Genomic DNA, 15,908 nt, shown 5'->3' on the forward strand with positions numbered 1-15,908 from the left:
GATGTGACTTCCCCAAGAGTCGCCACTGATTGAATTTTAAATCTTATATAAAATAATCACTTGTTAATCACACTTAACACACACTTCATTAAGTTGTCAGCACCTGTACTTTAGTTTTGTACTTGTTACTTCTATTTTCTTCAGCAAATAAACAATTGACAGTTTGTTTCCTAAGAGATTATACACACAAATAAAGTACAGGTTGACGTGTTCTCTACTTTCATACATGTACTAAACTTCATAACGTACTGTCAGTATATATTAAGTTTTATCGCAAATAAATGAAAGCTTTTTTTCCTTCCTTAAAAAAAAAAAGACTAGAAGTAACCAAAATTAATAAGAAAATTTCATACTTGTACGTATTATGTTATAAATTATCAAAAATAAATATCAGAGATTATTAAATAGGTACATGTATAACAAAGTAAATATAGATAAATCTAAAACACGAGTTACACTTCAAGTATAAAATATCCGTTTTTGAAATAGTTCTGTTTCATGTGTGGTAACCACTTACGACTTGTATCTTCTGTACAAATCTCTTTTTTTAATAAAAAAAAAATCTCGTTAAAGTCTTGTCTCTGTTCCTTTTTTGTTTTTACACAACGTAAAACTACTTTCTTGCAGGAAATAATATGGCAGATGTTTCACGTATCGATAGTTTTCCCTGCAAAATGCAGCATTAAAGCACACATATCACATGCAAAATGCATTCTTCATGTCTTTTCAGCATTTAAATTATTATCTTCTTAATTGTATGCTCCTTCGAATTCTTTACAATGTGCCTCTCCTTCTTCAGAGATTCTCTTCAAAGAGTCCATTTAAGTTTGCTTGCAAATTCTTGAACCTTATGCCAAGGGAAGGGAGGTAAAGGACCTGTAATTATAAAGCAAACGAAAATAAATATAGCGTATATTATTGATACAGTAAAGGTGGCAAGGGCACCGCGGATAACCCAAAAAAGACTAAAAATGAGGTGCAAACACGGAAAAAAAAAATTCAGTATAAAACGATGTTCCATTCCACAAAAAAACATAATAAAACTTTTAAAATACCTTTGCTCTACATCTAAATCACTAAAAGAAAGAACAGTAAACAAAAACAAAAACAAACAAACAAACAAATACTGTACTGTAAACCTGTTAGTAAGTTTCGATCTTTGCACTGTAGGGCCTATTGTATTTTACCGGTTGTTGGTTTGGATTTTTTAATTTTTTTTAAAATTATTTTTAAGGTTCGTAATTAACCCTCTAGTGGTCTCCTGCGGACTCTCACTCCGCAACGAATAATTAATGTAATTTACTACCACCCGAATCGCTCTTCCCAATTCCTTGTTTTCATACCTTACAACAATCGGCTTCTGCTTATCAGGGTAGAGTTGCATTTCGAAACGTGCACTATTTTTAGAAATATTGATTTTTACAATGCAGTAAATTTTTATGTTGTAGAACATACAGTACTTATTATCATGCAGATTGTCGGTTCGCAGCGTCTGCTTGTGCAAAATAATTGAGCGCAACTGCAGCAAGGTTTAAAAAAAAAGTTTTCGCGACACTCGCGGATAATCGTGGTTTTACTGTATATAAAAAAAGTTTGGTAGTTTGTTGGTTAGAGTTCAGCGTTCCTTTTGAGCATGACAACATGTTGATGCGAACCACTATAATACGTTCAGATTTCAATCCTTTTTCACTGGGAATCGAACCCGGAACTCGGTGCGCTAACCATTAAACCAGTTGCAAGGACAAGAAAAGTGCAGTGGTGTTATAAAAGTTGACTACTCATCTTGGTGAAATAATCTCTTATCCATAAAGCAAAGTATCATCACCTTTTCATAAAAATTGAGGTGAAGTTTTTGTTTTAGCATCGAAGGAATATTAACTGTCATATGCAGATGAACATCTGTGTTGTGAAACCATAATCTTTCCCTATTTCCCATTGTTTTGCATTGGACCTCCCTACCCGTGTTGTGCTGTCGTAGTGAACTAACTTAATTATTTAATAAATGTGCATCTGCTTTGACGGTACGTTTTACGAGGCACGTTCGAAAAGTAACCTATGATTGTTTACTGCGCGTGAAGTAATAGGAACAGCGTTGATGTACGCAGTAAATCAGTCTGCATCCAGCCGTGGTAGACTGAAGGTTGTCTGATCACTAGTCCCATTTTTGTAGTGTCTCAAAATGTGTGCTGCAATAGAAAACGTCGCAGGTTCGAGTTGCGAGCTGTTATACGTTTTCTTACGGCAGGACAGTATTCGGCAGCACTATTCATCGGGAACTTTGTGCCGTGTATAGACCAAGTGTGATGAGTGGTAGTTGTTCGTGAATAGGTTCGTTCGTTTAAAACTGAACGGACAAACATTCATGACGAAGAGAGAAGTGGCAGGCCATCAGTGGTCACTGATCAAGTCGTTCAGAAAATTGATGGAAAAGTTTGTGAAAATCGTGATTATCATCTCTTCATGCATATGAAGAAGTGACTTCGATCTCAGCGCTTCGGTGATGATGAGCTGAAAGATGCAGTCACAGGCTGGCTCAAGGAACAGGCGGGAGATTTTTATGCTGATGGAATTTTTAAGCTATTACAGAGATATGATAATTGCTGAAATAAACAAAAGAAGTAGTTCACACACACACACACACACACACATACACACACATATATATATATATATATATATATATATATATATATATATATATATATATATATATATATAATACTCTTATTTATTTTAGTGTTTCTTTTTTAAGCAATCGGAGGTTACTTTCCGAACGGCCCTCGTAGTTAAAAAATAGAATAGTATTGATACTTAACACTTGCCAACGTATATTAACTTAAGAGACAACTAATGACAACATAAAGAGACAATTCTCATATGAAAAGTAAGGGAAAAAAGGAATGTCACAAAACTGCATTTTCGAGAAAACGGCGTTTTAACATTGAAAACCGCGTACAAAATGAATAGGGTTAGTCAAATCTTTTGCCCCTTTTACATGGACATTTCTACGTCTACTCATGCATGGCATACACATTCAAATAGTACCAAGAATCACCAACAGATAGGACAAAGCACCCGATAAAGCACACACATGGACATTCCTTGTCTTTTTCCCCTTACCCTTCATATATTCTACGAATATATATAAACCAACATAAGTATTCGTTAAACATTAAAACAGCAATTTATCTGAGGTAAGGTAAAATATTACGGGCCATATTCATAGTCGTTCTTTTGATTAGCAGCTTATTAAGGGCTTGACTAATGCATGATTCATGTGTTAATCAAGCCCTTAGTATGACGCTAACCACACGTAAGAATCACTCTGAATACGACCCTACAAATTTAAATACTAAAATATCTTACTACGATTGTGAACAGAATATTTTTTAAGAAAACTTCAGTAGAGAGATTAGGTTTAATTTTTCAAACTTTTGGTTTCGTAAGAGAAATTATAGTATTCACATATGATTCAATTGTTGTACAATTCCTGAAACTTCACTCTTAGCTGCTACTTTTTAAAGTATTGCAATGTCCACACATGCAATACTTGAAATGAACCTATACATTCATAGACTGTTTAGAAAAGAATTTGCATTGTAACTTAAAAAAAAAGAAGAAGAAGAAGAAAGAAGCTCTTCGACAGTTATCTGCACTGATTGAGATTTATTACATACGTAAAATATGATTTTAATTATCAGTACGTTGATTGCAGATGTCAGAGTGCATAAAACAATCGAATTTTAATAATTTGGACTTCCTGAATTGAATAGGTAAATATTTGAGAGTTATTCTGTGAAAGAGAACTACAATATGGGCGGGAATTAACTCCCTATTGAAAGTTGTTTATATTTTTTTAAAAATACTTAATCAATGTTCATAAAACAATATATATATATATATATATATATATATATATATATATATATATATATATATATATATAGTTCCTTACAATGATAGAATTGTTGCATATTTCCAAAATTCCATATAAGCACTGTACGACATACTTCTGCAGATACTCCAGCGGTACGTTTGTAAGAACTTGGCGAATTGGCTCCTCTAACTCATCAAGAGCTTTTTGTTTTATGCGATAAACTTCTTTTTTCGCTTACTCCTTAAGGAAGAAGTTGGAAGGTGTTAGATCAGGATTCCTTGCTGGCCATTCAAGAGACCACGACGTCCCACCCGCGTCCTAGAAAATGGATATCGAGCCCTGCACGAACAGGACATGTGAAGTGAGGCGGAGCTTTATTTTGCATAAAGTTTATGTCGTAATTTTCTCACCTGCATGCAATGCCGCCTTGAATATAATCTTCAAGCATAGCATACCGTTCTACATTCATTGTGTTCCGAATGACGTATGGATCCGCAACTTTCGTAGATGTCATGCCGCACCACACTGTGTCCTTTCGGAGATGTCTTTTTTTCAGCGACCACCCTAGAATCCTCTCTTGACTAATAATAATAATTGTGCCAGTTAACAAACCCCCCAACTTAAGATATGGCTTCATCTAACCAGAAGATATTACCGAAAAGATTGGATCAATCTTCATACCACCAAGCATCATCTCCCGATACTCAACCGATGTTCACAGTCTTCTAGTGATAATTCCTGGCAGTAATATGGGTTTCCATTGACAACAATTTAACCCTTCCTTCAGTTCGCACTGTGTAAATCACTTTCTCAATATGCTTGTGTTTGTGATTTCTGAGGACTTCAAATGAACATTCCCTAAACCACTTGCACATTGTCCTCCGTCCTGGGTATTGATGGGCGACCGCGTCTCCTAATATGTACTACAGAACGAATTAGGTTCAAATGACAATTCTTTATGGTTTTTGCATCTATTGAGGCACGAGGTCTTTTCACACTTCGCCACCATCTCTTTAGTTCTAGCACGGATGCCATACTTTGTAACGGGATGCCAACTGAGCCCGCTCACGCATGGTTAAACGTTTCGTCATGGTCTGCCATGAATACCTGCAGTGACATAAATGATATATTATGTAATAAATTCTACCATTTTAAGGAACAAAATGCTTTTTAGGACCCCTGCTTGGCCTAATAGCTAGCACACTTGACTTTCTTGTGCGTGATCTCGGGTTCGATTCCCGGTGGTGTACAGTTGAACGAAAAAAGTGGTTCGGATTCTACTATAATCAGTAAGTCCATATCTCCTTTAGCCTGCCAGGTATAATCGTGGGACGTTAAACTCATATAAACCAAAAACCAAATAATGCTTTTCATTTCGTGAAAATTGGTTAAGTATTTAGAAAGTTATCCACAATTTTTAATAGGAAATTAATTCCCGTCCACCTTGTAGATGGTATATAAGTGGAAGAATATCTTGCATAATCTGTGTTTTATTATTACACATAGTTACGAATTGATGATAGATTTATCAATTCAATTTTTTTTAAAATAACCAGATAAACGGAGTACATAACACGTATCCAAATATAGATGCAAAGTCTTATAATACATGAATTATGGGATAGATTGTTAGAATGAATTGGAGGATAAAAATCAGAGATATGAGAAACTATTAAGAGAAGCAATAGAAATAAAATTGTGATGGCATTGCATAGAGAGAAAATTTAAAATTAACTGATATTTGGAATAATTTACTAAAATTGTAATAATAGAGGAGAAAATTAAAATAATAGTGATTAACAAAACAATTATATTTTTTTAAATATAAAATAAAAAAATAAAATGAAACAGTAATTTATACCAATACCTGATTTTTGAAAATTTATTAGGGAAAATTTATGTTTAATTAAGATAAAAGATTTCTTCTAACTTGTGTGAAGGGAAGGAGCTTAAGATACTAATCGCATTGCGTCTTTGTATAGCTAGGCTGATGCGTTGTGCTAAAAATTGTTGGCTTCTGGCGTCGCCTGATTTAGTAATCAAATTGGAACCCAGTTCTTTCAAAAATTTGTGAGCTTCTTTGCTGAAAACCCCCATAGTTTCAGTTGCAAAAGCAACGAAAAGATGCTCTTCTTTCAGTTTAGAATATTTGGAGTGTTTTCTCTTGCAGGCCACTTCAGCTGCACTACCTGCTTCGTTTTGTGTTGATGGCAAATGAAGGGTAAGGGAAAAAAAGAAGGAATGTCACAAAACTGCATTTTCGGGAAAACGGCGATTTAATATTGAAAACCGCGTAAGAAGAATAGGGTTAGTTACATCTTTTGCCCCTTTTTACATGGACATTTTTACCTCTACGTATGCAAGGCATATACAGTCAAATAGTACCAAGAGTTACCAACAGATAGGACAAAGCACCAGAAAAAGCACATACATGGACATTCCTTGTTTTTTCCCGTTACCCTTCAAATAAGATGGTGCAAAGGTATCCACGCATGTGACATCCCATATCAATCGTTGACCCATTTTCCATGGAGTTAGGGTAATTCCATCTGGCCGCTTTTCATCTTCTCGAAACATTCCTGGTGGTTCCAAAATGCTTGTAAAATCAATGCTCGTCAGTGTTCGTTTTATTATGTTGTTCAATTCACCATGGCGTACTAATCTTCCTTCACTTTTAGTACAACTTAGTGCGTGTAACCCCTTTTCATCCATTCTGCTTTGGCATGTACAAGTAAATGTATGACAGATATTTACCCCCAGACGCAAAGCTACACATATTTGAAAAACTTTGTTACCTAAAAAGGTTCCAATTGTTTTAGATGGCGTGGCTTGCAACCAAGCACCGGTCTCTTTTTTCTGTAAAGCTTTCATACGCACAGTGTCAATTATACTTTCAGGAATTACTTCATTCTCTATTACTTCCTGTAATAATATTGCATCCCAACTTTTATGTAATTCTTTTGTCTCAGGAATTTTACTGTTGTAGATCCCCTTTCGAATTTCCAAAGCCTCATCCATGTGATGTATATCCACGTTGTCAACTGAACTATTTAAAATATTGGAGCAAGTGGACGCACCCCATGGCAAGAGGAAAGGAAGGCTGGTAGGCTCAAGTCCGATGCTTTCCGTATGTTTAGACCTCCTAGGCGGACTGGAAGGCTTGCTTGTGTCCATTGGGTTTCGTTTAGGGAATAGTTGATTATTAGCTGTAATGCCTTTTTCAAATAATTATCTATCTGTAAAACTTAAGATGGTCTTTTCCATGTTGGAAGAGTTCTTAAAAAGTACGTTAGCTTTGGAATGCCGAAGCAATTTTTGAGAAGAAAATAAGCTATGCGATTTGGTAAATTTTTTAGTCTCTCAGTTATTATTTTGAAACTATTCATATGTTTCTCGAAATGGAGATCATACCCTTCTTCGTGGAGGGGAGACCCTAATAACGATAATTCATCTGGTTGTAAAATACGTATACCTGGCAACAGCTCTTTAAATTGGGTTTCTACGTCTGTGTTTATTTTACCCGATGTGTAATAGAGTTCATATTTCGATGGATTCACCTCTAGCCCAATTTTCTTAGATTTTGCAATTAAATGCTTCATGTCCTCTATGACTATATTCGGCGATCCTGCTAGGGCTCCATCATCCAGATAAAAGGCGTTCAATTCAGAACAAAGCGCTTGGACTATCGGATGAATAGCCAAACTAAACAACATTGGACCTGCAGGATCTCCCTGTTGGCATCCTACTTGCGATGAGATAGTTCTTTCTCCATAAAATAATATTGATGGATAAGCATAGCTTTGCCAAAAAAAGAAAGAAAGAAAAAAAAAAAAAAGGATACAAATGTGGCATAAAAGATTTCACTCCTTTTAGCATTGAATCTCTTTCCACCGAATTAAAGGCATTTTTGTAATCAATTTTTAAGATTACTTTGTTTGCGTTAATACCTGATTGTTTCAAATTAAAAATTAAAAATTATGAAATGTAACAATTAGAATTCTAAAACAATAATAATTTAATGTTATGAAGATATCTCTTCCAAGTAACGTCTGATGAAGATAACGTTAAATTATTGAAACTGTTACGCCTTATTTTAATTTCAATAAATAAGTGTGTACTCTGGTCAGAAAAATATTAATTATTGATACAAAGTCAAGTCGATCCTAGTATTAGCTTGTGATATCAACTATAACTGAAGAATGTGGGCACGGTGACTCAGTGGTAGAGCGCTACCTTCAGTGTGAGGGGTACCTGTTTCGATCTCAGGTCTTGTGAGTCTGGTGGACAACATTATGTCCGTGAGGTTATTTTTTTTTGGGGGGGGGGGTATGTCCCGTTTCTACCCACCTTCTCATTCCATAATATCATTCATCTCTTTTAGCCTACAGAATACGGAACCTAAAATTTAAAAGATTTCATTTTTCAGATTTTATATAACTAACTAATTAACTCTGTGGCCTATGGAACCCGGAGGTTCAATGCCGAGTTCACAAAAGCTCTCCACTGACTTCTATCCTTAGCCAATTGGATCCAGTTTCTACTTTGTATTCCTATTTCTGCGAGATCCATCGTAATATTGTCCTCCCATCTGCGACTAGGTCTTCCTAATGGTTATTTTCCGATTGGTCTTCCAGTCAAGACTTTGAAAGCGTTTCTACTTTCTTCCATCCCAGCTACATGAACTGCCACCTAAGCCTCGTAGACTTGATGACCCTAACAATGTTGGGTAAACCGTATAAATTATGTAGTTCCTCGTTATGAAGTTTCCGCCATTCCCCATTCCCGTTCCTCTTGAGTCCGAATATTCGTCTCAGGATCTTGTTCTCAAATACTTCAATTCAGTCTATGTTCTTCCCTCAGAGTAAGCGTCCATGTTTCGCAACCATACAGAACAACAGGCATGATTATCGTTTTATATATTTTAAGCTTCAAATACCTCGATAGAATTCGCGACGACAAGAGATTTTGAACCGAATAGTAACGCGAATTCCCTGCTTTTAGTCGACATTTAATTTCTTCGTGAATATGATTTTCGTCTGTTAATACTGATCCTAGATATTTGAAAGTATCCACTTTATCAAAAGTATTATTTAATATTTTAACGTATCCATAATTTCCTGTATTAGGTCCCGACGCACTTCCATGTATTTAGTTTTCTCTGCATTTACTTCTAAACCCATGTCCCTGCAAGCGTTTAATATGATCTCTGCATTTCTTTCTATCGTTCTCCTATCATCCCCTATTAAATTTTCATCATCAGCATATGCCAGAACCTGGTGAATACCGTTCAACTCTAGGCCCTGGTTGCTATCTTTGATTTTCCTTATAGCGTATTCCAGAACAAAGTTGAATAACAATGGCGACAACGCATCTCCTTGTTTCCCTTGAGAAATAATTTCAATCTGTTCTACTCCTGGCTAGCATTGGTAATTTCCGAGACCTTAGATAATATAGTGTAAATATGAAAAAGTTTAATTTACCGGTACGTCGTTTCGAAAATTTGGCTAGTTATTTCTGGAAATTTGTGTGACTTTTTTTTAAAATTATTTACTTATTTTTTAATTACACGTAATGTATAACGTACCGTGAGAGGTTGAAGCTCCTCTGTATATTGCTCGAGAAATGCGCAACGGCCGGCTGGCTCTAAGAGTGACGTGTTTGTTATTCGGTTGTACACACATCATTCCATAAACTCTTATCCCTGGAACGCTGGCGTAAGTCGGCTGATCATGACTCATTGGTCCATCTGAAAAACAAAAAGTCAGTCATATAAAATTATTGTACTAAAGAATCATATTATAAAGTTTTTTTTTTTTTTAAGTTGAAAATGCTCTAAGAGTATTGCCAGAACGAACTTAAAAAGAATTATTTATATTATTAACTTCTATATGCTTTATATCAATTGTTTTATATACTTTAATATTATACTCATTAAACAATTCTTGTAATCTATCTATTCATTTATAATTTCCGTGAGTACTAAATTTTTTCCACATGTTTTGTTTAAGGTTGGTTTAAAGGGACAAGTTTTGCCGATAGATGGCACTACAGTCTTCGTGTCTCTCCCATGTATTTTTTATCTTTCATGAAAATTCACGATTTCTCCTACAAATTTCAACTTAAAGACTTCAAATTTTTAGAAAAGGAACTTCATAATCTATCGAAGGCAATAATCCGTGCCGATTTTTTATTTAGAATTTTCCTCATTGTTGAAATGGCTTGATTATTCAAATAGATATCCAAATCTTTAAGAATGAAACTGTTTCAACAATGAAGAAAATTCTAAATAAAAAATCTGCACGGATTGTTCCCTTTAATAGGTTATGAAGTTCCTAAGTTTGATAACTCGAAGCTGAAGGGAATAGACAAAATTTCGAGTTTTCGAGTAATCAGAGTTCGAATAATCAAAGTGGCCACAACAAAAATTCGAGAGACCGAGATGCCGCGTTCCTCATTAAAAGTGATTATATATAACCTCTGTAACTCGAAGTTTTATTCGTTCAAGATCTAGAACTTAAAGTTGTGAATATTCTTTAAATTAAATAAGATGACTATACAACGGTACATTGTATATTTTGTACTAGGCTGGCTGATTTTTAATATCAGAAGAAGAGAAAGAAAATAATTATAATGTTAATATATATAAAGGTATTCAGATGTCAAAAAATAATGAGATTGTCAATAGAAGATTTTGCAGGACAACCAGATAACAAGATATAAAAATAAATGGAAGTAAACCACGGAATGGTATGTGTGTTATTTAGTGGCTCGTATTTATTATAAAAATAAGGAACCAGAGTGAGAATACATTTTAATTAATCGTTGTAACTAGTAAAAATAAAGTACTGTGCATGTATTGTTTTCAAGGGGGGATTTCATGTCTAGACATGAGTAAAACACAATTACAGTACACATTAGCAATAATGGCAGGACTAGCAACAATGACAATGCGTATCCCAAAGGGGGAGAGGACGTTCAAATGTTTTTCTAAAAGTAGATTATCATACGAGCCGTTGAAGCTAGGAAGATGATACTCGATATATTAGTTCCTCACTAAAAATAAACTGACAACGTAACCCAACTTTTCAGGAATATCACTTTTTAAGAAAAGGAAGTAAGTTATTTTTATAATACTTTAATTTCCTTCTTTGTATTCATAAAATGGCAAAAATAAGGAAACGGTCGAACCATTTAAAGTAAATTTTTAAACATATCACTTGGGTTAACCTGGGTTTTTAATTATTACACTTTTGATTGTTATTGTTTTTGTTCTCCTCCTCTGTTTTGACGGAGAAAAATCAAACAACATCAGTTGCGATCAAAAAGATTGCGATTAAAAGCACACCTTAAGAATCTTAGCCCTTCAATTCTTTGTGCGGCGTATCCTTAACCTGAACTAGATCAAGCTAGATTTGAAGTTAAATATAACAATAGAACCCTTTTCATGATTACTATATTTCATATATACTCATTAAATTCTTCAAACTGTAATTTACTGTCATTCTGTTTTATTTGTTCACATGCAAAATATCATAATTGAATGTTCTAAATAGATACCTTTTAATAGACAATACTTTAATTTCCGGATTTCGATTGCTGTTCCGTGACATTCTTTGCGTGTTCAGCACATATTAATCCTATTTCCCACCTCTTGTTCTGTTTCAATTATAAAAATACCAGAACGAAATGACATGGTATACTTAAAAGTTGAACAGTTGTGGAGTTGCAGTGGACATCAAGAAATGACAACAGCGTAGTAATGCAGGCCTGTGCGACAAAAAAATGAATCTTGCCGGAAGCAAACATGAACCGCATATTGTACAACTTTGTTTTATTATTTTTAACTGTCGGTTGGTTGAAAGTTTGAAGTTTGGATATGAGAATGTCATGCAACTGTCGAGTATCACGAACATACAATGATGTTGAAGTAATGTAGTCTGGTATTGCATATTATGAATCGAGACGAGGGGTTACCATTATATAAAGAAACGGAAGAAATATGCGTATGTTGGCTACTGTTCGTCCTATTTTAAAACTCTCCGAATTTGTTTAAGATTATTTCTATGTGAGCATAGCAAGACATGTGTACGTTTGTACAGGCAACCTTATGAATTCAAATTGAAATACTTTCAGTTCATAGGTAAAAGCGAAATATACAAGATCCATTCAATAAATAACCGGAAAAGTTAATAAAAAAAATATACAAAGGTTCGATAAGGTTTGTGCTTCTTTGTTATTTTTTTGGTGGTGTCCTAGGACTATTATCAGATGAGCCTGGCACGCTTGCCTCGCGAATGGGATGCTGGAAATCAGTGAAACAAGATGGCGGCACCCTTGCAGGTTTTAACCAATGTGGAATGGCGGAATGTCCTACTCACACAAACCTCGCACATACTCTCTTGAACATCAATTCGTCATAAACAGTATGGTGGGCTGATCCACCACTAATGTTTATCTTTGCTGCAATATCACTCACTGTAATACGACGCCTGTTTTCCCACATAGGTAAACTCATCAACTCGCAATGTTGTTTTCCGTGAGTGCATAGATAGAGTGTCCTGGATGTGGCGAATCTTCAACACTTGTTACATCCCATTTGAACTTCTCTGTCCACTCGTACACTTGTGTTCGACTCAAACAACTTTCACCATATTGCACTGCCATCCGACAGTGAATTTCGTTTGGTTTCAACCTTTTAGCTAACAAAAATCTAATAATGACACTGCACTGCTCTTTGATGGTGCAAACCTGCTAGGGTACGTCATCTTGTTTCACTGATTCCCAGCATCCCATTCGTAAGGCAGGTGTGCAAGGTCCATCTGGTAATAGTTCTAGGAAAACACCATAAAATAATAGAGAAGTATAGACTTTGTCGAAGTTTTGTATTTTTTTACACAACTTTTCCGGTTATTTATTGAATGGGCCTTTTACTGCTCCTTTTAATTAAACCATTATCAATATTTTCCAGCATATAGATCTCAGTGTGACTATGGCCAAAAAGTGTCATGTTTTTCCAACTTCGTATAGATTTGATAGTATGTTTGTTAGTTGTCGGTATTATGTAATTTTATTGTTCTTGGAGCGTTCAAAGTGGAAAATAAAAGAGATAGAGAGAGAGTATGTTTTTGTAAGTTTTGCAAAAGCACATCAATGATCAAAATAACAGTAATTGAAAAGTTTTCACCAGCAAAATTTCTTGTATATTCACAGTGCGATATGCTTTCTAATCAACAAAACTAAAGCCTGTAGGGCATACTGACGTATACCGCCTCTCTTTGACTTTTATTTTTAGGATGAATTATCCCGAATTTAATAAATCTTACGTGTGGTCTTATATCTTTAGATTGATTCCTAATCCCCCACCCAACCCCCCAAATTGCATATCCACGTTTTTAAGAATAACAGAAATAAATGAGCTGTTAAAATTTCTGTGTGTTCCAGTTTCGTCGAGATTAATTAATATTGTTCAAATGCCCTTCATTAGCAGGAAATATGTATACAAATCAACTATCACGCCATAAACTGAGTTGACCAACTGCTCAATAAGTCAATAACATTGATTATCACTAGAAATCGTAATTTGTAAAGTATTTGTAAGAAAATTACATAGGAATTATTGCAGTTTTTTTAAAAGTGAAATTTGGATTCAGCGATAATAGACCCTTTTCATATTTTGTATTGACATTCGTACTTATGTGATAATGTTAAAGGAAATGCAGTGACTTCACACATGCATTTTCCGCCAAATATGAAGCAGATGATTAAATGGAGATGTCTAAGATGAACAAAGTACATCGTGTGCATGAAAAATAAGCTCAGCTAGTATACAGGTAGTTTCAGTAGAGAAATCTTCAGTAAAAAATGCAGTATCTCGGATTGGATTGGTGAATGACGTGTTTAGTTCCTGCTGCGTTAAACGCATGTGAAATTTCGTAAACCATAGTTGTTTTGTAAAAAACATGCGATCGTGGAATTTTTCGTACTAGTGTGAGCAAACTATTGAAAGACTGGAAGAAAGAAATCTTGCTCTTAAGCAGACATGCACATTCTTCTTTTAGAAAAAGACCTTTCTTTAAAATCTATCTAGAATATTTTAATATAATAAATTGATAGTAAAGCCTTAACTTTAAGCGAACGAAGAATAATGTATCTTTGCTTACTGTAGCTCTGTCATATCCCTAATGTTACAGGATTTGTAATTTGTTTAAAACCTATACACTTGTTTAAAAATTGCCAGTCATTGAATTATGCTCATGTTCAAAACTCTTCCTTCTGGTAAAACTTCTTTAATTAGTAAATTCAGATTAAGAGTGAGTCATTAAAGTAAAATATTTTCTTTCTGAACTTCAATCATTCATCTGATGCGGCGATTGGTTTCCACATTTACTTCTGAGAGATCATACATATTATAGAAATAATGCTAATATTCTTACATACTTACCTAGAATATTGTCTCTGGGACATCTGCAGATAACCAAATAATGTGATTTTCCTGTTCTGATGTTTTGAAGAGCAAGCAGCGACCAATCTCGTGGTGAACGGCATTCGCGTAATTCCGTTACTACTTCACATGTCTTCACCAATGTCAAGGCCTGTTAAGAGAATTAGCACAATCAGATTTACATAGTATGAACATAAAACATTATCCTATTACAATCAGTGAGGACGAGACCATAGTTACCAGCATGTTTTGGGAGGAGGCGAGATAAAGATAATGGGAGGAAGGGTATCTTTATCCAGTAATTGCATATATTATGTACACTCATGTCCAAAATGATTGTCGCATATCTATAACTGTCTTCTTGTAAGAATATAATTTGATAATGATTCTGTAGGGTACTTTTAATACTGATACTATGCGTATAATCGGGAAATGTATATTTGTGGTAAATTTCATAGGAAAAGAATTATGAATAAGAAAATTAGAATGACTTAAACAAAATGTTTACTAAATGGACAAGAAAGTTTTATTTTCGTTTTATTGTTCTTATTTTCTGCTCTTTTGACACGAAATTTGCCACATATATGTCTTTGCCGATTATATACATACTAACATTATAAGAAATACCGGGCGAATTCGTTATCAAATTATATTCCTACAATAACATATTTATAGACATGCGACAATAATTTTGGATATGAGTGTACATGAGTGATTTGCACGATTTATATGCCAGAAACCTTACAGGGACTAGACCTATGTTCTGCAGCTTTCCTCGACTGGGAACCTGCAGATGCAATTGACACAATTGATATTACATGATACAATTGAGGCAACGATGTATCTGTGGTTTTAAAACGAATTTAACTAAATTGTTTTATATACTTATTTATATGCACTTCCTTATAATCTTACTTCCAGTTCATTATGTAACCAGATAATACGTCTTAAACGTTAGGGCTGTTATATATTCTTTATTTTTCACCTTTTTAAAACTAAACCAGCCAAAACAGACAAATCTTCCTATATAATATCTATTTTATATATTGCTAAAGCAACAGATAAACATTAAAATCATCAACATCAGCACTGAAATATATAAAACTACAGCAGTGTCGTGCACGCCACGTGAACAAATTTGGTTCGTATGGCGTGATATTTTCTGAACATTGAAACCAGAAGTAGTAGTTGATTTTTACCACTTTCAGTTTTAGTAGAGAACTTAGCGATCAACGTTAAACTGGAAGTGGTTGATTTTTGTCACTTCCGGTTTGAATAGAGAGTTAAGAGAGGATGCATTCCAGTTACAGTTTCAAGGAGATATATTTAAAAATATTATTAGATAAAGGAAATGAGAGGGAAAACCAATATTTACTTTCAATTGTGCTACTTATGTATGCAAGTTGAGCTGCCGAACAACTGTAGTGTCATTTACCGATGTTTATGAACTACACTCTGGGCCCGGAAGGTACCATAATCTCCTATTGTTTAAGAAAGATTAAAAAAAAAGAAAAAAACTAGATCTCATTATGCCGAGAGATATGAAATAATAGAAGACTTGAAGATAAAGAAAAAAGTTATGTAGGGCAT

General features: G+C 34.5%; 2 protein-coding genes across 4 annotated transcripts in view; one reads left to right on the forward strand and one right to left on the reverse strand.

Annotated features, from left to right (window-relative positions):
• Positions 1 to 15,908, forward strand: part of LOC145666417 (elongation factor-like GTPase 1) — a 642,062-nt gene that overhangs the window by 104,145 nt on the left and 522,009 nt on the right. The gene's annotated exons all lie outside the window — the stretch shown is intronic.
• Positions 774 to 15,908, reverse strand: part of dsx-c73A (doublesex cognate 73A) — a 227,890-nt gene continuing 212,755 nt past the window's right edge. The window contains exons 4-6 of the mRNA XM_081733625.1: positions 14,319 to 14,469; positions 9,462 to 9,623; positions 774 to 876 (exon numbers count right to left, since the gene is read on the reverse strand). Of these exons, the coding sequence (XP_081589751.1) occupies positions 809 to 876; positions 9,462 to 9,623; positions 14,319 to 14,469 (381 nt within the window). The 3' untranslated portion in view covers positions 774 to 808. The remainder of the gene's footprint in view (positions 877 to 9,461; positions 9,624 to 14,318; positions 14,470 to 15,908) is intronic.

The sequence above is a fragment of the Thermobia domestica genome, chromosome 12 (assembly GCF_964235325.1).
Source record: "Thermobia domestica chromosome 12, izTheDome1.hap1.1, whole genome shotgun sequence".
NCBI classification, from domain to species: Eukaryota; Metazoa; Arthropoda; class Insecta; order Zygentoma; family Lepismatidae; genus Thermobia; species Thermobia domestica.